The 20781-nt window shown below is 57.8% G+C and overlaps 2 protein-coding genes across 2 annotated transcripts; both read right to left on the bottom strand.

Annotated features, from left to right (window-relative positions):
* Nucleotides 1–731: 731 nt before the first annotated feature.
* On the bottom strand, nucleotides 732–2491 carry LOC132339581 (uncharacterized). Its single transcript, XM_059869919.1, has 2 exons — nucleotides 2384–2491; nucleotides 732–2331 (listed from the first exon to the last, which is right to left on the bottom strand). The coding sequence occupies exons 1-2, from the start codon at nucleotides 2409–2411 to the stop codon at nucleotides 1397–1399; spliced, it is 963 nt and encodes a 320-aa protein (XP_059725902.1). The 5' UTR covers nucleotides 2412–2491; the 3' UTR covers nucleotides 732–1396.
* NRTN (neurturin) lies at nucleotides 2277–20479 on the bottom strand. Its single transcript, XM_059869920.1, has 3 exons — nucleotides 20346–20479; nucleotides 5954–6236; nucleotides 2277–4677 (listed from the first exon to the last, which is right to left on the bottom strand). Exons 2-3 carry the CDS (start codon nucleotides 6207–6209, stop codon nucleotides 4229–4231), a joined length of 705 nt encoding a protein of 234 aa, XP_059725903.1. The 5' UTR covers nucleotides 6210–6236; nucleotides 20346–20479; the 3' UTR covers nucleotides 2277–4228.
* Nucleotides 20480–20781: the final 302 nt, after the last annotated feature.

Below are 20781 nucleotides of genomic sequence, written 5' to 3'. Positions count from 1 at the left end.
AATGGTGCTGGAGCAGGAATCCCTTTCCCCCTTCCCCCTTTTTTTTTTCCTTTTCCTCCTTTTTTTCTTTCCCCTTTTTTTTCATTTTTTCCCTTTTTTATTTTTCCCTTTTTTCTCTTTCCCCCCCTTTAATTTCCTTTTTCCCCTTTTTCATTTTTCCCCTTTTTATTTTTTCCCTTTCTCTTCAGCCTCTTTCCCCTTCTTATTTCCTTTTTACCCTTCCCCCTTTTTCCTATTTTATTTTTCCTTTCTGCCTTTTTTCTCTTTTTACCTTTTTCCCTTTTTACCTTCTCTTCTTTCCCCAATTTCCACCTTTTCATTTTAATTGTTCTTTTCCCTTTCTTCCCTTTTTTCCTTTTTTTCCTTTTTTCCCCTTTTTTCCTTTCTTTCCTTTTCCCTTTTTTCCCTTTTTTTCCCTTTTTTCCCCTTTTCCCTTTTTTGCTTTTTTCCCCTTTTCCCTTTTTTGCTTTTTTCCCCTTTTCCCTTTTTTCCCTTTTTTTCCTTTCCCCCTTTTCCTTTTTTCCCCTCTTTTCCCCCTCTTTTTCTTTTTTCTCCTCCCCCCCTTTTTCCTCTCTCCCTTTTTCCCATTTCCCTTTTTTTCCTTTTTTCTCCCCCCTTTTTCCTTCTTTTCCTTTTATTTCCTTTCCCCTTTCCCCCCCCTTCTCTCAGGCCTCCCCTTTGAGGCCACACTTTCTTCAGCCCAGAAGGAAAACACGTGGCAGCCCCGTTCCCAATTTACAATCCTGCTTCCCACCAAAACATCATTTCTCTCCATAAACTGGGAAAATCCTTTCTCCCCAGCAGGATCCTGGAGCTGCTCAAACCCAGAACATTCCCTCTGCCAGCGCTTCCATCGGCTGGAAACGACGATGAAATTTCCCCCAATTTCCCCCCCGTGGATCCCAAACCCCTGGGAGCCAAAGGAATCCCGAGGGATTTGTGGGATGTGTGGGTCTGATCCCAAGACCTGATGGAAAACCCCCTGGAGATCCCAGGGCTGGGAGATAAAAAATCCCAACCCTGGGATTTTTGCCCTGTCACAACCACCAGGATCAATTTAAACACCTCCCCGTGTTCCCAAACCTCCTGCTCTTCAAACCCTCTCCCGGGAGGAGCTGTAGCCCCAGACAGACAAAAACCCAACCCCAAAATCCCCTCAACAGCTGTTGCACGCTGGTTATTATTATCATCATTAATATTAATATTAACCAGCACATGGGATGCTGAGGAAGGAGCCAGATGAGATTCTGCTGGGGCTTTGAGGAGGGAATTTTTTTTCTTTTTTTTCTTTTTTTTTTTTTTTTTTTTTTTTTTTGCATTGTAGACATTCTTCCGGGCAGCTCCAGCTCCTATTACAGCAGAGGGGGCTGGAGAAATGGAAAGCATTAGGGAAACCTCAGCCTTTCATTGAAACCACATTTCCAGGCCCGGCTGGCAGCAGGATGGCACCGGGACAGCTGGAGGAGCTCCACGGGGAGGAGGAGCCCTGACAAAGACATGGAAGCAGAATCCATCCTTTTGGCCAGCCACACCACAATGCCCCAGCTCGCCCCATCGGGGAGTTTGGTGGCTGCAAATCCCAGCTGTTCCCAAAAAAACCCAGCAGGAGCAGCGGGAGGCAGATGGGGGACATCCCCTCCACACACGGGCTGGAGCTGCACTGCCAGCAGGGGGAAATTAAAAACAAAAAAAATACAAAAAATGATGGATTTAAGCTATTCCTCCTTGTTTTAACACACCATTGCATTGAGTCAGGTTTTCCTCCTGGTTTTGGGGGCTCCAAGCTGGGTTTGGGCTGGGAATGGGGGATTTTGGCAGATGGGAGATGTCCCAGCATGAGCTGCTGCTCCCTTGTCCCCTGGTCTTCCTGCTGCTCCCACCACCACCCTGGCAAGAGGAGGCTCCCTTGGGCCTGGTGCACCCTAAATCCCTGGATTCTGCCAAAAACTGTCCCAAAGCAGGGTGCAAACACTGAGCAGAGGCAGCTCCTGCTCCAAATCCTCCTCTGCAGCATCAGGTCCTGCACTGCTTCCACACCACCTTCCCTGCTCTGCTTCCATTCCTTTTTTCTTACTGCAACAAAACTAATTTTAGTTTCATAGCAGCGAGGCCTGGAGAGCACCCAAGCCCTTGAGAGGACAGTTATTATTATTATTATCATTATTATTATTAGATTTGGGTGCTTTTTTTTCCCCTCAAACTCGAGTGAGCCGCTCATCCACTGCAAGCCCAGCGCAGCTCCCGCTGCCCATCTGCCATTCCCATCCTCCAGATGATTATTTTGGGCCACTTTTCCCATTTCCAGCCAAAACCAGGCCTGCAAACTCACACCTTGGTTTGGGATTTCCCATTTCCAGCCAAAACCAGGGCTGCAAACTCGCACCTTGGTTTGGGAGCTGCACCTGGAGCATGGAGTTTATCCACTCTCAGTTCCCATTTCCTGGCTGAAGGTTTCACAACCCACACCCGTGGCTGCCTCCTGCCTTTCCCAAAATCCAGGGAAAACTCCGTGTTACAGACTCCAGGCTGCCTTCCCGGGCTGCCAGCCCTGCTGAAGGATTGTGTTTATATTTCTCCACTACACCCTGGCTCTGCTCAGCCAAGAGCTGCGTTTGGATAAAAACGAAGGAAAAAAAAATGCCCACCAGCCTTGGGCCTGTGTGGAGGTCGGGAATGTGGCTGGTCCAACCCTGAAGATGCTCCTCCCCACCTCATCCTAAGGGATGCCATCCTGCTTCCCCAAATCCTGCAGCACCATCCCTGAGCTGGGATCACCACCAGCAGCCCTCCTCCTCCTCGGGATGAAGGCACAAGGGACTTTTCCCCCCTGTTTGTCCGGAGAGAGGAGCCAGGACTGGAGGGGGGGTGGCACATGGAGCGTTTTCCCTCCCGGTGGTTAATGCCCAGGACATGACACCAATATTCTCCTTCTGTTTATGATTTGCTTTTTCTGGGAAGGGAGCCAAGGGGAGAAAACCCATCAATCCCAGGCAACGACTCGAGCCTGCCCAGGGAATGTGAAAGTCTGCGGGCTCATTTATTTCCCCGCAGAGTAAACAGCAGTGACACTGCTGTAAATGCGAGCGGAGCCAACGCCAGGCCCGAGTCCCCTCTCCTGCAGGATCCCAGCCCTGAGCAGAGCACGGGGGATGCTCCTGGGGGGATTTTGGCAGACGCCAAACTAGGGATGCTCCTGCCCACGCTGCCGAGTGCCACAGCTCTGCTGGTGGCCCTGGGGAGGTTCTGTCACCTCCCTGGCGGTGGCCGGGCTCTGGCCCAGCTGCCTGTGGCAGGGGCACAGGAGGTTAATCCAGTTACTTCAGATTATCCCGAGTTTTAAGAAGAAAAGCCCCAGGGCTGCAGGAATGAGACTATGGCAAAAGGGGCACAAGCCAGAGGGAGTCAGAGCCACGCACAAACCACTGCCAGCGATTCTGTGTCCCCAGACACCGGGATCTGGGGTGCTTGGGTCTCCCCCAGCAGCTCAGGGCGCTCACAAAACCCCAAAGCTACAGAGAGAAAGACTCAGCTCCCACCCTGGGGCAGCACAGGGCACCTGAAGCAGCCCGAACCTGTAACACACCCCAAAACACACCCCAGGTGTGCAGCACATCCCAAAACACACCCCAGGTGTGCAGCACATCCCAAAACACACCTGGAGTGTGCAGCACACCCCAAAACACACCCCAGGTGTGCAGCACACCCCAAAACACACCCCAGGTGTGCAGCACATCCCAAAACAGACCCCAGGTGTGCAGCACACCCTGTCCAGTACTGCGCAGCACCGGCACTGCTCACCACACCCCCTGCACATGCCACACCCCTGTGCCACACCCCTGTGCCACACCCTGACACAGAATCCCTGGCAGGTGTGTGTGTCCCCCATGCCAGAGACACCTGCGCTGCGCCACCCCCTGCGCAGGTAACACAGCCCGTGACACGTGTGACACATGTGACACGCGTGTCACGCAGTGCAGCCCGTGCACGCTGAGGGCTGCACGCGCCCCGGGCACATTCCACACCCACTGTCACCTCAGCAGGGACCTCTGGGCCACCTGCAGAGGGGACAACAGCCTCGAGCCGCCGTCACCGCTCCAACCACCCCGCCACGGCGGCGGCTGCATCTCTAGTCCGGTGACGGCGACACCGAGGGATGCACCAGCGGCTCAGTCTCTCCTCCTCCGGCCGCTCCAGCCTCCGTCCCGGCCACTGCACCCGGGTGTCCCCGTCACACGCAGCCGCACTCCTTGGCCGACAGCTCGTTGACGGTGTAGTAACGGTTGTAGGCGTCCAGGAAGGACACGTCGTCGTCGTAGGCCAGCGGCCTGCAGCAAGGCCGGGCGCGAATCTTCTCCTTCCGGATCTTTCTGCGGCTCCTCATGCTCTTGAGGGAGAGGTCGTAGCTGCGCACGGCGGCCTCGCAGGTGCCGCTGCAGTAGCGGAACAGGACGGTCTCGTCCGACTCGTAGCCCAGGCCCAGCTCGCTGACGCTGACCTCCAGCTCGCGCAGCTCGCAGGGTTTGTGGCGGGCGCGGGCGCGTTTGCGGCGGCCGCCGGCGCGGGGGAACAGCGGCAGCTCGTGCCCGCCCGAGTTGACGGCCTGGCGGTAGCGCTCCACCAGCGCCGAGATCAGCTGGCGCATCTCGCCCTCCGTGTAGCTCTCCAGCAAGGCGCCGTCTGCAAGGGGAGGGGACGCGGTTAGCGGGTGTCCCCCTGGGGGGTGGGGGGTGCTGGGGTGGGTGGGGGTGGCCTGAGGTGGGAGATCTTCCCTGGGTGAGGGTCTGGGGATGCTCCAGGGTGGAGGTGCTTTGGGGTGGGTGGATGACCTCAGGATGGAGATTCCCTGGGGCTGGTGGATAACCTCAGGATGGAGATTCCCTGAGGATGGAGATTCCCTGGGGCTGGTGGATAACCTCAGGATGGAGGTGCCTTGGGGTGGGTGGATATCCCTCAGGATGGAGGTGCCTTGTGGTGGGTGGATATCCCCCAGGATGGAGATTCCCTGGGGTGGGTGGATATCCTCCAGGGAGAAGGTTCCTTGGGGTGCATGACTCCCAGGATGGAGATTCCCAGGGTGAGTTAACATCCCCCTGGATGGAGGTCCCCTGAGATGGGAGATCCTCCACGGCTGAGGATCTCAGGATCCTCCAGGATGGAGGTGCCTTAAGGCGGATGGATCATGCCCAGGATGGAAATTCCCCGAGGTGGGAGGACATTCCCCAGAATGAAAATTCCCTGGAGTGGGTGAAGGTGTCCTAGGATGGAGGTCCCTCGGGGCAGGTGGATTTGGGGAAAAGCCCCAATAAATTTGCTGTTTCACTGTGTTCTGGGAGCTCCAAGAGCCCAAGGGCTGCCCTGAGACCCCAGGGCCAGCAGCCAACACACAAACTGTGCCCAGCCACTGCTGGCAACACCCCCATCCCTCTGTCCCAGCCCTAAATCCAGGGTTACTCCAGCTCAGCTCTGCAGGAGGCACAGGAAGGACAGAGGAAAGCGTGATTTGACAGCTTGTCATCGATTTCCAAACTTCCACCCCAAAAAAAAAGCAGTTCCTCTGGTTTGGAATCAAAACAAACACGTGGGGATTTCCAGCCCCCAGGGAGCCCTGAGGGGTGAGCAGGGGGAGCTGCTGCCCTGCCCTCATCTTCAGCTCCTGTTTGACATTTTCCATTTGGAAAAAAAAAAAAAAAAGCAAAACCAAAAAAGAGCCATTTGGAAGGGAATAAAAGCAGCTTCTCTGCAGGAACTGAGCTGTTTGAGCTCCCCTCTGCCGAGAGCTACTGCAAAGTTTGGTGCCCAGTGCCTCCTGCTCACCCCAAGTCCTTGCTGAAACCCTCTAGAAGGGGATGTTTGGATGCAGGAGAGGGCAGGGAATGACCCCACAGGGATTTGGGGGATCTGTGGGGCCTGGGGAGGGGGACAATGACCCCGGGCTGGAGGAGCAGGAGCTTACACTGGGCCAGCAGAGAGCCGTGGCGTTGCAGGGCCCGTGGGGATCTCCGCAGAGCCGCCGGCAGCGAGGAGGAGGAGGAGGAGGAGGAGGAGGAGGAGGAGGAAGAGGAGGAGGAGGAGGAATCCCGTGAGGAAGACGGCGAGGAAGGCAAGGGGCTGAGTTCCCGGCTTCCGCTGAACATGTCTCTACAAACTAAAATGGATAACATGGAACTGAGGAGCATCGATGCAATGGCTGCAAACTTCCATACCTTCATCTTAGAGCAAGTCAGAACATTGACACTCTGCAAAACAGGCAAAACAAACATCCTTAATGCGTGCCCCCAGCCCCCAGAGCCCCTCCCCTGCCTCCCTCCCTCCCTCCCTCCCTGAGGCTCAGGATGGGGATCCTTCCCCTGGGATCCCCTCGGCTCCAGCTCCTCCCCGCCCGACACCAGCACGGGGCAGAGATGGGGAAACTGAGGCACAAGGGGCAGCCCAGGGATGTGCTGGGCTGGGAGACTGACCAGGGAAAAGGTGGCTGGGGGCTGGTGGTGGCATTGGGGACGAGGTGGCAGCAGTGGGACAAGGGGGAAGCAACGGAGACAAAACCTCCATCCCAGTTTTATAATATTTACCAGATAGAATTTACTGGGGGAGGGGGGGGTGGGATGTTTATTTTAAATTGGAATTTGACAGGTTTGCTTTTATTTTTGTTGTGGAAGACACCATGAAGGGCTGTGACCGCCCCCTCATCACCACATCCCTGGATTTTATGGGATGCAGATAATTCCCTGCCCAGCAGCAGGAATGAGGTACCCTGGAGGTTACAGGATCACTGCAGCACCCAGCCAGACTCCAAATATTTCCAACGGGGCTGCAAACAATGCCGAGATAGAAAAAGAACAGTTTGGCCTTATAAGGAGGGAAGAGGAGGGAATCCCAGAGGGTCTGGAGCAGCAGGGCCGGCCTGGACACTGGGAATGGGAGCTGGGAGAGCCCTGGGAGCACTGGGAACACTGGGAGCACTGGGAGCACTGGGGGGAGGTGGTGCCAGCCCCATCTCATCCCCTCAAGACAAGGGAGAGGTGCAGGAGAATGATGGAGGAGGATGGAGGATGCTCTGGGATGGAGGAGGAGGATGGAGGAGGGTGGAGGAATGATGGAGGATGGAGGATGATGGAGGAAGATGGAGGAAGATGGAGAAGGATGAAGGAGGATGGAGAAGAATGGAGGAGGATGAAGGATGAGGAGGATGGAGGAGGATGAAGGATGATGAAGGAAGATGGAGGAGGATGGAGGATGATGGAGAATGGAGGATGCTGGAGGGTCCTGGAGGATGATGAAGGAGGATGGAGGAGAATGGAGGATGCTGGAGGATGATAGAGGAAGATGGAGGATGATGGAGGATGGAGGAGGAAGATGGAGAAGGATGGAGGAAGATGGAGGAGGATGGAGGATGGAGGAGGATGGAGGAAGATGGAGGAGGATGGAGGATGATGGAGGAGGATGGAGGATGATGGAGAAGGATGGAGGAAGATGGAGGATGATGGAGGAGGATGGAGGATGCCAGATGTGTTCACATCCAGGTTCACCATCCTGACAGGACAAAGTGGGAATGGTGATGGGACACAGGGAATGGCTTCCCAGTGCCAGAGAGCAGGGACAGATGGGATTTTGGGATGGAATTCCTGGCTGGGAGGGTGGGCAGGCCCTGGAATGAATTTCCCAGAGCAGCTGGGGCTGCCCCTGGACCCCTGGCAATGCCCAAGGCCAGGCTGGATGGAGCACCTTGGGGCAGTGGGAGGTGTCCCTGCCATGGCAGGGGGTGGGACTGGATATTTAAGTTCCCATTCTGGAATTCCATGATAACCAGGTGCCTTCAGCTCAGATTTCACCTTGGAAATAAGAACAGGAGCTGGGAACAGGCACTGAAAATTCCCTGGCATCCCAGCCCTTCCCAGCAAGGCAGCAGGGTCGGTGCTGGACCAAAAAACCCAATTTGCTCCTGGCCAAAACGGGTGGAAATGAAGGATTTGTGAAGAACCAGCAGCCCCAGGGGAGGGTTTGGGAGGGAAAGGACACTTTGTTCAGCTCTCCAGGAGGACAAACAGCCTTTCACAACTGATGCTGGGTATTTTGGGAGATGAATTCCGTGAGCAGTGGGATCACACAACATCCATCACCCAGGGGGGCTCAGCCCCCTTTGTCCTGCTCTGGGCAGGAAAAGGCTGGGCCAGAGCAGGGCTGTGACACTCCATCCCCCCACCTGAGAAAGGGCCTCTGGCTTCTTGCTGGCCCATAAAATTTTAGGAGAGCGGTTCCAGCCTCGCTGCACGTCCCATAAAACAGTCTCCCATTCCGGCAGCCAGAAACCCTGGCCCCCACCCACTCGCCTGTGACCTTTCAAAAGACTCAAATCCCAGCTCCCAAGTGCAAAACAATAACAACAAAGTTATTCCAGGCTTTGCTGTTGGTTTCTTTTGCTCTCAAAGGCCCCAGACCAGCCCCGTCCAACCTGGCCTTGGACACTTCCAGGCATGACGGTGTTTCCACTTGTTTTTCCTGATAAATCAAAACCCAGCAGGCTTTTTTTGCCCACCAAAAGTGGAGCCTTCGGGGTTCTCTGGTGTCCCTCACTTTTCACACTCTCGCTTTTTCCCATCCCTCTCGTTTTTCAACCCCACTCCCAGTTTTTCCAGCAGACTCCTGGGATTTGTTCCCGATATCCACAGACTCCTTAAAGCTCACAGAGTCATGAGGTGAGGGAGAAAAATGAATTTATTTTTTTTTTCCCCTAAATCCTCCTTGCTGAAGGTTTGAAAGAAGGAGATGCCAAAACTTCCAGTGCTGATGCTTCAAAGCAGAGGACCCAAAAGACATTATATTCTAAGTGTGCCATAAATTTTCCGTCGATTCATGTTTCCGGGCATTGATTCATTATTTTCCAGAGCCCAGCCTCGAGAATGGATGAAGCCACGGTGTGGCCGAAGGATTTTTGGCAACACAAAGCACTTGGAAAGACAGAGGCCTTGATGGGACATCAGAGAGAGCTTCCACCTGCCACACGCTGTTTATTTGAGTGCCTTACATGGGAGCCAAGCTGCTTTGAAATCCCGGCTCCTCATGACTCATCCCGCAGGAATTAAACAATTTCCATGGGCAGCAGCTCCAGAGGCTGCTCCTCCAGCAGCAGCTCCAGCTCAACGCCTGGTCCTGCTCACAGGAAGGGGCTGGGCTGTCCTGGAGGGGATGAGGGTGGTGGAGAGACAGGCTGTTCCCAAGACTGCCTCAGATCTTCCCCAAAACTGCCTCAGATTTTCCCCAAAAACTCCCTCAGACTGTCCTCAAGGCTCCTTCAGATTTTCCCCAAAACTCCCTCAGACTATAAGAAAAACTTCCTTGGATTTGCCCCAAAAAACTCCCTCAGACTGTCTTCAAAATTCCTCCAGATTTTCCCCAAAACTTCCTCAGACTGTCCTCAAAATTCCTCCAGATTTTCCCCAAAACTTCCTCAGACTGTCCTCAAAACTCATTCAGATTTTACCCCAAAACTTCCTCACACTGTCCTCAAAATTTCTCCACATTTTACCCCAAAACTTCCTCACACTGTCCCTAAAACTCCTTCAGATTTTATCCCTAAACTTCCTCAGACTGTCCTCAAAATTCCTCCAGATTTTCCCCAAAATTTCTTCAGATTTAACCCCAAAATTTCCTCAGACTGTCCTTGAAACTCCTTCAGATTTTACCCCAAAACTTCCTCACACTGTCCCTAAAACTCCTTCAGATTTTCCCCAAAACTTCAGATTTTTCCCCAAAACTTCTTCACACTGTCCTCAAAGCTCCTCCAGATTTTTCCCCAAACTTCTTCAGACCATCCCAAATTTGCATCAGACCTTCCCCAAACCTTACCACAAGCTCCCAAAATACTTTCCTGGGGGTTGGACAGAGAGGACTGGAGCCTGCAGTGCCCCTGGATCAAACTGGTCTCAAAATGCCAAAACTGGCCCCAAACCAGGGAGCATCAAAAAGGAAAAAAAAGCCCCAAATCCTGATCTGGGTGGGCCTGTTGGATTTTCCTGCTCTTTTGACAGCAAGTGGGTGCACAAAGGAGGGGAAAATGTCCCTGTCCCCAATTCCAGCTCTGCTCTCAGCTCATCCCTGCTCCTCCTCCTCCCCCTGCAGCTGTTCCCAGTCCCCTCAGCAGAGGCAGAGCAGAGTGTGGGACACATGGTTCTGCTTTGCCTCGGTGAAATCCAGCCCAGCAGCTCCAGAGCTCTGCCCCAGCTCCCCCCAGACCCCCCCAAAGGGCCGACCACAAACCAGGCACGGCCTCAGCCCCAGGATGCAGCCCTGCTCCTCCGGGGAAGGTCTGGGGGAAGTGAGACCCCAGGGAGGGAACTGGGGTGGGGGAGAGGGAACTGGGGTGGGGGAGAGGGAGATGGGCAGGGGGAGAGGGGAATGGGGTGGGGGAGAGGAAGATAGGGTGGGGGAAAGGGAGATGGGGTGGGGGAGAGGGAAATGGGGTGGGGGAGAGGAAGATGGGGTGGGGGAAAGGGAGATGGGATGGGGGAGAGGGAAATGGGGTGGGGGAGAGGGAGATGGGGTGAGGGAGAGGGAAATGGGGTGGGGGAGAGGAAGTTGGGATGGAGGAGAAGGAGGTGGGATGGGAGATAAGGAGGTGGGATGGTGGAAAGGGAGGTGGGATGGTGGAAAGGGAGGTGGGATGGGGGAAAGGGAGGTGGGATGGGAGATAAGGAGGTGGGATAGAAGAGATGGAGGTAGGATGGAGGAGAAGGAGGTGGGATGCTGTGGGGCAGGAGGGTCTCCAGCACTCCCAGAGCCCCAGGCTGAGCACGCCAAGCCCCCGTTCCCACGCTGCCATGACATTTACGTTCGGGCTGAATTACGGCGGGTTTGGTTTACATCTCTCCAAACAGCTGGAGAGCAACAAACCCACCCTCAACACGGGGGAAATAATAAGGAAAAGCCTCCCCTGCCGAGCTGGTGGGCTGGGGGTGGATGGGCCAGGGCACCCCGTGGTGCCAGGAGCCATGCCCGGGGTGGTGGCCACGCCAAGTCCTGGTTGGAGAGGGAAGCCTGGGGAGCTTCCAGCCAACAGAGCAGCTCTTGCTGCAGCCACGTCCAAACTCCCACCATTCCACAGAACCACGGAATTCCAGACTGGTTTGGGTTGTAAGGGACCTTAAAGCCCATCCAGTGGCAGGGACACCTTCCACAATTTCCACACCTTCCACAATTTCCACACCTTCCTCACCTTTCATACCTTCCACATCTTCCACACCTTCCTCACCTTCCTCATCTTCCACACCTTCCTCACCTTCCTCATCTTCCTCACCTTCCTCACCTTCCTCATCTTCCACACCTTCCTCACCTTCCTCACCTTCCTCACCTTCCTCTATCCCAGGCTGAAGTCCCACCCAACTCGGTTTGAAATTTTCCCTCATTTTGGATTTGGCGGAGCCAAACGAGCTCCAGGGAGGAGGCCCCAGGGCCCGGCAGGGATTTGGGGACCCTGACCCACCCATATCCCTATCCCAGACACCCAAGGCCATCACCTTTGCACAGGACCCCCAGAGCCCCCATCACGGCCAGACCCCGCAGGGGGGAGGAGATGCCCCCTCCCAAATTCCCAAATCCCACGGTGCCAGCGGGAGCAGAACAAACCCTGCCGGAGAGGGGTCTGAGAGCTCTTCCAGGAGGGAAAGGAGCACAGAGGAGGAAAATCCCGGTTTGTGCCAGGGCCGAGGGGCACCTTGAGCCATCCCTGCCTGCAGGGACAGCATCCTGTGCCCGAGCCCAGCCGGTTTGCACGGCGAGAGGTGAAATCCCCCGGGATGGAAACCCCGGCAGCAGCGTGGCTCCGCAGCCCCAAAACAGAGACCCTCGCGGCCACGACCCCCCCCCCCCTCCCGTCTCTTCCCAGCCCCAGGAGCTCCACCCAGACCCATTTTGGGGCCGGATTTGTGCAGGAAGCCTCGGCGCGGTGCTGAGTCTCACCGTGTCCCGCGGGGTCCCCGTTCCCTCCATCCGCCCCAGCGCTGGGTTGCGGGGGAGCTGCCGGCCCGCGGGGATGAATCCATGCCCTGGGAAGCTGCTGCGCAGCCTTTGATTCCTTCCCCGGAGGTCTCGCGTGGGCTTTCATGTCATTAATTAACGGGATCCGCAGCGGGAGGGATCCCGCTGGATGCGGAGCCGGGCGCGGGGATTTCCACCCCTGCCGGGACCAGTCTGGGACCAGTTCAGTCCCAGTTCAGCCCAGGCTGGGCTCGGCCCATCCCTGCAAGGGCAGATAACGATGCCGCTTGCCCTCCAGCCTCGGCTTCCCCCGGTTCCCCCCCACGCCGGCGCTCGCCGGGACCCGCCGGAGGCTGGGAATGCAGCTGCAATATAAATCAGCAGGAAATAAAAGCGTGGTTTGATGCGGCACAGCTCCCTGCAGTGTCACCCAGCCCGGCTCGGGGACACCTGGGGGTGCCTGTGCAGCGCCTGGGGGGACACCTGGCCGAGATCTGCCCCCGACATCGCCCAGCTCTGACAAACCTCATTAAACCCGGCACCTTTCGGGGATATTTATTCCCTTCACCGCTAAAAAAGCAGCCAAAGCATTTAAAAGTCCTTGTGGGGTGGGCATGGGCGGTGTGCTCCCAGTTTGTGCTCCCAGTCTGTGCTCCCAGTCTGTGCTCCCAGTCTGTGCTCCCAGTTTGTGCTCCCAGTTTGTGCTCCCAGTCTGTGCTCCCAGTTTGTGCTCCCAGTCTGTGCTCCGTTTGTGCTCCCAGTTTGTGCTCCCAGTTTGAGCTCCCAGTTTGCGTTCCCAGCCCGGTGTCCCTACCGACCCCTCAAGGTGTGACAGCTCCGCCAAGGTCACCACGGCTGCAGCAAAACCCCAAACCCTCCCTAAGCCGATTCCGTCAGGTCTAAGCAGCAGCAAGAGCCGCCCTTCACGGGAAGAGGTGAGTAATTAGAGATTAATTACTGATACAATCCCTCAGGGTGTTGCCCGAGGGCTGCAGTGGGAGCAGAGCCTGGCTCCAGATGAATAACACCAAAACTGAGTGGGGATGTCTGCAGGAAAACTCCCTGCAGACAGATCCCCTTTGCTGAAGGGCAGAGAAAATCGAATTTTACCGCTTGAAATCCCACCAAAACCAGCATGGTTTCTGTGGCCAGGGAGGAAATCAGGGATAACCCCAGCCAAGGACCCCCCACCCGCTGCTCGGTGCCTTTAGGTGCTGCTGTGCCAACCTCCTGCACGCCTGGTGCTGCTTTTCCAGCCCAAATTTCCCCTCTCGTGCCAAAACCTGGACTCTAAATGTCAATTATTTTTGGATCCGGAGCGACGCCCCCCCCCTCCCCGGAATTAATAAACCTCCCGATGCCAAAAAGGGGCGGTTTGTCAGAGGAAACTAATTACTGTGGCTTGTTTGAACAATCCCAGTGCCTCGGGAAAGAGGGTTAAAAGCTTAAATTTTGGCAGCGAGACGGAGCCCAGGCCCCAGATGTGCTTTGCTCTGGGCCCGTTTCGACACCGCTGGTATCTGAGAGCTGCCACGGCTACGCTGGGGGCAAAATCTCCTTTTTCCCAAGAAAGGAAAAGCCCTCGGTGGGATCAGGGAGGGAGAAACAGGGCAGAGGCAGGAGGGGTCACCTCCCACAGCACGGCTTGGCCACTTTCCCCTTCCCTGCTTTGTGGGGTTTCCTCCGTGGTGGATTCCCCAGATCCCTCGAGGGGTCACGGTGCCGCAGGGTGCCTCAGTTTCCCCCTTGGAAAAACACCTTGAAGGTGTGAATTCCTGATCTTCCCTGGGAAATATCCAGGTATTCATTCCTGATTTTCCCAGGGTTCCACCTCTGCCTTTCCAGATGTGCTGAGACACTGTGCGTCCCGATCCCATCATCTCCCACCTGAACAATTCCCATTCTCACCCCTGGGGAATCAGCCCCTGCCCTGACCCAGCGCTCCTGCAGGATGCAGGGTGGAAGGGGAGGAGCTGCGATGGGGGAGCCGCATCCCCGCGGGATCAGCATCCACCTGCACCCCCCAGCAGCATCCCGAGCGGGCAGCGCAGGTGATGCCGATGCCGAGCCGGGAATTCCCCTCGTTCTTCCCTCTCTTTCCCCCCCAGATCCCGGGTTCCCGGCCGCACAGATTCCCCCGGAATCCCCCCGTTCTTCCCTCTCTTTTCCCCCTCCCAGATCCCGGATTCCCGGCTGCACAGATTCCCCCGGAATCCCCCCGTTCTTCCCTCTCTCCCTCCCAGATCCCGGATTCCCTGCCGCACAGATTCCCCCGGAATCCCCCCGTTTTTCCCTCTCTTTTCCCCCTCCCAGATCCCGGATTCCCGGCCGCACAGATTCCCCCGGGATCCCCCCGTTTTTCCCTCTCTTTTCCCCCTCCCAGATCCCGGATTCCCTGCCGCACAGATTCCCCCGGAATCCCCCCGTTCTTCCCTCTCTCTCCCCACCAGATCCCGGATTCCCTGCCGCACAGATTCCCCCGGGATCCCCCCGTTTTTCCCTCTCTTTTCCCCCTCCCAGATCCCTGATTCCCGGCCGCACAGATTCCCCCGGAATCCCCCCGTTCTTCCCTCTCTCTCCCCACCAGATCCCGGATTCCCGGCTGCACAGATTCCCCCGGGATCCCCCCGTTCTTCCCTCTCTCTCCCCACCAGATCCCGGGTTCCCGGCTGCACAGATTCCCCCGGAATCCCCCCGTTTTTCCCTCTCTTTTCCCCCTCCCAGATCCCGGATTCCCGGCCGCACAGATTCCCCCGGAATCCCCCCGTTTTTCCCTCTCTTTTCCCCCTCCCAGATCCCGGATTCCCGGCCGCACAGATTCCCCCGGGATCCCCCCGTTTTTCCCTCTCTTTTCCCCCTCCCAGATCCCGGATTCCCGGCCGCACAGATTCCCCGGGCTCGCCGCGGCGCCCGCCGGGGATTAGAGCTCTTTGCTGAGGGCACCGAGTCCCGAGCGGGGTTTGCAAATCCAATTTGCGCTAAAGCCTGGCGGCGGGGTTTGGCCGGAGCAGGGGCCGGGATCCCATCAGGATTTACTGTCCGACTCCAGCGGCAGCTGCCAACACATTGAAGCACTTAGAGCTGCTGCGGAGCGAGCAGAGAGGAGGAATTCCGGCCGGGACGGCAGCGGCAGCGAGCTGGGAACGGGGATTGCAGCCAGGGGCATTGCGGAGCTGCGAGATGCTTGGGGGTGTTGCGAAAATTAGTCTACAAACGGCAGAGGTTTATGTCCAAAAAGGAGGCAGAGGAGTCCTTTTGGCTTTATTCGAATGAAGGGAGAGGCTGTGGGGCATTCTCCTGGATCTCTCGAATTTTTGGAGGATGCAGCCTCCTTTTTATCCCAATTTCAAGGCACATTTCCCTTCTCTCTTTCCTCATTGGCTGAGGGACTTGAGAGGCTCAGACTCCCCAATACGCCTGATCCCAAAGATTTCCCTCTCATGTATAACCCTCCTTTTAATTTTTAATTCTTACTGAATTTAGGAGCTTTTCTTCCCCTTGTTTCTTTCATCTTTCAATCTCCAAGTTCATTTATCAGCAAACCTTATTTGTAAAAGCAAATATCTTTTCCCATTCATCAATCAGTGGAATCCTTCCCATTGTTTCTTTTATCTCCCAGCGCTGGTTTTATCCACCGGCAGCCCCACAGCTGCTTTGGAAAGAGAAATCTGGGGGAAATGGGGCTGGAGGTGATGGGAAGAGTGGAGGGTCCCCAAAGGGCAGCAGGCTGGGTCAGCTGGACCTTTGCACGTGGAGATGGTGACAGCAGGGAGATGGACACGTCCCTGAGCTCTCCTGCCCCTGCAGGGAAAACCTGCTGGGATCCCTCAGGGATGAGAGGTTTCCCACTGGGAAGAGCCACGTGGTTTCCTAAAAAGCAGAATTTTCCCTCTGCTCCCACCCTGGATATCAGTGTGGGGGGAGAGCCGTGGCCTCTGTGCCCTTCTCACCCCGCTGGCCTCTCCCACAGCTCCAGCTCAGACCCAGCCGAGCTGTGGGTAAAAATTTGGGATGGTTCCTCCTGCTGCCGCCAAAGCAGCGATTACAGCTGGAGCAGCGACCCAAATCCTGCAGAGGAGCTGCCACCGGCAGCGAGGGGCGGGGCAGGTGACACAGACAGGGACAACCTGCACCTTTTCGTGCCCCTTTTCCACCTTTCCCAGACCAGAGGCTGCTCAGAGCAACAAGAAACTGAGGAAAGTGCTGTTGGAAGGTGATGGCACGGCCAAAGAACTCCAGCAAAACCTGGATTGGGGCATTTTTGTCACTGCCCGTGGGAATGGGGTTGGCAGCGGGTCCTGCTGCAGCTCCTGTGCTGGTGGGCAGGGACAGAAAACATCAGATTCACTGCCCAGAGCAGCTGGGGCTGCCCCAGCCCTGGAAGTGTCCAAGGCCGGTGCTTGGAACAGCCTGGGAGTGTGGGAGATGCCCCTGCCCGAGGTCCTTTCCAACCCAAACCATTCCATGATTCCATGAGCTGCTCCTGGACACAGGTGGGGGCCAGACCCCCCCTCTCCTCCCCACCCCTCCTCTGTCAGGGAGATCCCACCACGAGCGATGCTTTGCCAGGACACAGCTCTGCCCAGGCTCAGAGGGCTCACACCACCCAAATCCTGCCTGGAGCCTTCCAGCCTCTCCTTTTCCCCCCTAAACTTCCCTTGGACACCACACAGGCGGGGTTTTGCCCCAGTTCAGGGTGATGCTGTCAGTGCCCAGCCCAGCTCAGCGAAGCTCTGCTCCTCCCTCATCCTCCCCCAGCTGGCACCGTCCCTCCCAGACTGCTCTGAGGAGCCGCTAAGCCTCAAAAATGTGCTTTTAATGAGCCAACACCACTTAATGAAGAGAGCAGCTGCCCTGTTGGATCAGAGGCCAGCCCTTCCTCCGGGAAGGACGGGATGGGTGTTCCCAGCTGGAACCTTCGGCGGTGAAGGTGCTGTAGTTCACACCCGAGGTTTGGGCTGGCCTTGGTGTCCCCTGCACGAGGACACAGCCTTGGGAAGGCAGCAGAGAGGGAAAAACCCAGGGAAAACCAAGAAGCCACCCCAGCACCTTGCTGGGAGCGTTCCATGCCTGCTCCTCCCAGCACAGATTGGGGAACAGAACCCCCAGTTTGGACCCTACAAGGATTTGGGATTTTGGTGTGCAGACCCTGCTCTGCTCCAGGGCAGCAGGACTGCGGAGGGTCTGCCCTGTGTCACCGTGCCATCGGCCTCCAGATGCCATCAGCAAATCCCACAGCCCTGGTGGGAGTGACAACAGCAGCAATAAACACACCCCGGGCTCCCAGGCAGCTCCTTCAGCCAAAACCAACATTTTTAAAGGCAAAAAGGCCCCCACAAGGCATGGGCTTGGTCAGTTCTGCATTGCTGCCATCACCAGCCAGACCCAGACACGGCAGCCACGGAGCAAAGTTGGTTTTCTCAGCGGGAAGGATCAGGGCTGGGTTCACAACCACCTCTAATGAAGGGACTCCCCAAAGCCTGGAGCCACAAAAGCAGGACCCTGCTCCTGAATCAGCTCCATCCTCGGTGCCCAGGAGAGCTCCAGGGTGGGATTCATCACCCTGCCCAACACCACTGGTCCCCGTGCTGCAAAAAAGCTGAAACAGAGCAAAATGCAGCTCCTGCTTTGGATTATTGCAGCTTGGGAGCGACGCTGGAGGAGGAACTTCCCCTCCTGGGACACCTCTGACCCCTCGGAGCTGCCCTGCCTCCCTCCCCTCCAACACTGCTCCTGGATCCAGCTCAAAGGGAGCCTCTGCTGCGGGAAAACCAAGGAAATGTGGTTCCATGCAGATGAAAACAGCCCAGAAAGCAGCGCTGGTGTGAGTGGCATCGAGCCTCTGAGCCACCGAAGGAGGAAACGCTCTTTGGAGAACACCACGGTGACAAAGGGAATGTTTCAATTCAGCTCTGGCATGTTGGGCTACAAAGTGAGCCAGTTTGGGGTTTTGTGAGGGAGAAGGGATGGGAATGGAGCGGTTTGTGGTGTTCCCTTTCCCAAGGCTTCGCTCCAATGCGCACGAGAGCAACGCTGCAGCACGCCTGGCACAGCTGGGAGGGAGCTGCTCCCCCTCTTCTCCAAGTTTCACAGGGAAGTGCTACTCCAGAGTGGCCAAATCCCAGAAAAATCTGAGTTGGGTGGGATTTCTCCAGTCCAAGCCATTAATGGTGGTGCTCACCTTGACCAGGAGATTGGGCCACTCCATGGCTGCGCTCCGGGGATGCCAAGTGATCCAACAAACCCTCACCAGTAAAAAATACCCACACCAGTAAAAAAACCCCACACCAGTGAAACAAACCCACACCAGTAAAACAGACCCACACCAGTGAAACAAAACCTCACCAGTAAAAAACCCCACACCAGTAAAAAACCCCCACACCAGTGAAACAAACCCCACACCAGTAAAACAGACCCAGACCAGTAAAAAATACCCACACCAGTAAAGCCCTCACCAGTAAAGCCCTCACCAGCCCTGTCCTACCTCACCTCCTGATGGGAACCCACACAGGGCCTTCCTCCCCTCCCCTCAGCATCTCCCTCACCCTGCTGGGTACCCTCAGCTGCTCCATGGGCAGGGGTGACATCGAGAGGCAGCTGCCAGCTCTCTGTGCCCCCCAAAGCCACCCCTGTGAGGGCATGGCCTGGCTCAGCATGACAGGGTGGGGAGAAGACAGGGCTCCTAATGCCACCCCCCATTCTGCACTGGGACAGCCAAGGTGACACCTGCTCTGGCCTCACGATTGGATGGGCTGTGTGTAGGGCTCATGAGAGGCACCCTGACCTCAAAAAGGAGATACTGCAAATCTTACATCCATCCCTGCAGACCCCCAAAGGTGCAAATCAACCCCAAAGCTCATCCTGGAGCCCCCACACCCGGCACAGCCCAAGGGGGCTCCAGGAGGGAGGTGGCTGAGCCCGATGTGGCTGATGGCAGGGCCGTGGGAGGGCACCCAGTGCCACCAGAGCCGGGCCCAGCACCAGGCACGGTCACCAGGGGTGCCCACCCCCTGTCCCTGCGCGTCCCCCGGCTGTGCCAAAGCAAACCGCAGCAGCTCCTTTCATTTCCAGCCCATCCCCGAGGCCTGGAAGGTGCCGGGCTCTGCCCTTGCAGAGGCTCTGCCCCAGTGCCCGTCCTGCCGGGAGGGCATCCGGCGTTCCCGGGATGTGCCACACCTCCCGTGCCCCTTCCTCCGGGCAGCACCGAGCCGGACCGGCCCGAGCCGGCCCTCCGACATCCAGCGCTGCTTAAAAACCCGGGCTGTAGGAGCAGGAAGGTCCAATCCTTCCCCCAGCCCCGGAGCTGCTGGGACGGAGGTGCAGGACGAGCTCCGGTGGTGGCACCGAGGGCGTTCGCACCGGGGCACCGGGCGGATCCGAGTGCAGCCGCCGCAGCGGGCAGATTTGGGTCGGAACCAAAGGGTAAAAGGCAAACTCAAGAGCTCAAACCCCCTAAAATTCGGCACAGAGACGCCCCTTCCCTGCTCGGTTTCTCTGCCCTGTGCCAGGCAGAGGCTTCTGCCGCTAAAGTCAGGAGCACTCAGGACCACGAGAGGATGAACTGGGATCCACTGGGATCCTGCCTTTAGATCCGGGATCTCAGCACACATCCAGGACTCGCACGGCGCCTCCAACAGGCACCAGCCCCTTCCCCCGCCGGGATAAACCGTGCCCTTCACCCAGCGCCGGATCGCGGATCGGCTCCCGGAGCGAGGATGGGATTTAAATCAGTGCTGGCTACAAGCTACCATATATGTGCAATAAAGACACCCGAGGTCTGCCTTGTTTTGTTAAAGCCTTCGGAGAGACGGCGGCGAGAGGGGGAAATTCCCTCCCTCGAAGATGGGGGGAAATTCACCCCCCAGCCCAGCCGAGCTCTGGTCAGCGCTGCGGCGCGGCCGGGGCCGGGAGAAGGTGACGGGGCCGGCGATGCCGGCTGGAGATCCTTCCGTTCCTTAAACTAATATTTAGACAGGACCCATCTCCTCCCTCCCGCGCTCCCGGAGCCGTCCCGCGCCGTGTTTGTGTTCCTGCGTGGCGGGACGGGCTCCAAGTATGAAGCAAAGTCCCGCGGCGGCCGCACAGGCCGCCCCGACCCCGGCACGGGGCTGGGTCCCCCCGCTCGCCCCATCCCCGGGGAGCCCCAAGGCTCCGGTTCGGCCCCGTTCGGCCGCGGCAGCATCCGAGCCGCCGGGAGCGGGCGGCGGGGAATAAACAGCGGCGAAGCCTCGGGGTTGAGACCGGGGAAAAGAGGCTTCACCGGGACACCGGGAGCCGCCCCCGGTGCCGCAGCGCTGGCGCGGGGCAGGAGCGTCCCGGGCCGGGCAGGTGCCCGGGGCTGGCGCTGCCGAGCCGGGGCCGCCCGCGGCGCTTACCTGGACGCCGGTGCCGGTGCCGGTGCGCGGCGCTCAGCGGCGGCTCTGTGCCGGGGCACGCGTGGGGCCGGGGGTCGCCATGGGCGAGCGGCGCAGGGCTGGCGCGGGTCTGGCTCGGCTGGAGGGCGGCGGGGGGGGCTCGGCCACCGCCTCCTCCGGCGCCGGGGGGCGGGTTTGGAGCCGGCCGGTTCCCCCGCCCCGCCCGGTCCCGAGCCGGGCTGCGCTCCGGTGCCGCTGCCAGTGCCCGTCTCGCCCCGGTGCCTCCCGGTGCCGGTCCCGCTGCCGCCCGAGCCCCTCAGCCAGACGAGTCGGCGGCTCCCTCGGAGGAGGCACCGGCTGCTTCTCGCAGCGGAGCCGACGGGGACGCCCGGCCCCGCCCCGGTCCCTCCCGGTGCCAGTCCCGCCCCGCCCGGGCTCAGCCAGGCGCGCCGACACT

Source organism: Haemorhous mexicanus, chromosome 29 (assembly GCF_027477595.1).
Source record: "Haemorhous mexicanus isolate bHaeMex1 chromosome 29, bHaeMex1.pri, whole genome shotgun sequence".
Classification (NCBI taxonomy): Eukaryota; Metazoa; Chordata; class Aves; order Passeriformes; family Fringillidae; genus Haemorhous; species Haemorhous mexicanus.
Note: the sequence above shows the minus strand (reverse complement) of the source record. Positions and strands in the feature narration are given on the sequence as shown.

Bases quoted from the DNA above. Each gene is read 5' to 3' on its own strand.
- NRTN (XM_059869920.1), bottom strand. From the start codon at position 6,209: ATGAAGGTATGGAAGTTTGCAGCCATTGCATCGATGCTCCTCAGTTCC. The intron at 4,678-5,953 runs GTAAGCTCCTGC...CTCCCCTTGCAG, and splicing joins CGGCTCTCTGCTGGCCCAGT to ACGGCGCCTTGCTGGAGAGC.
- LOC132339581 (XM_059869919.1), bottom strand. From the start codon at position 2,411: ATGCTCCAGGTGCAGCTCCCAAACCAAG. The intron at 2,332-2,383 runs GTGCGAGTTTGC...TCCCAAACCAAG, and splicing joins GGTGCAGCTCCCAAACCAAG to GTGTGAGTTTGCAGGCCTGG.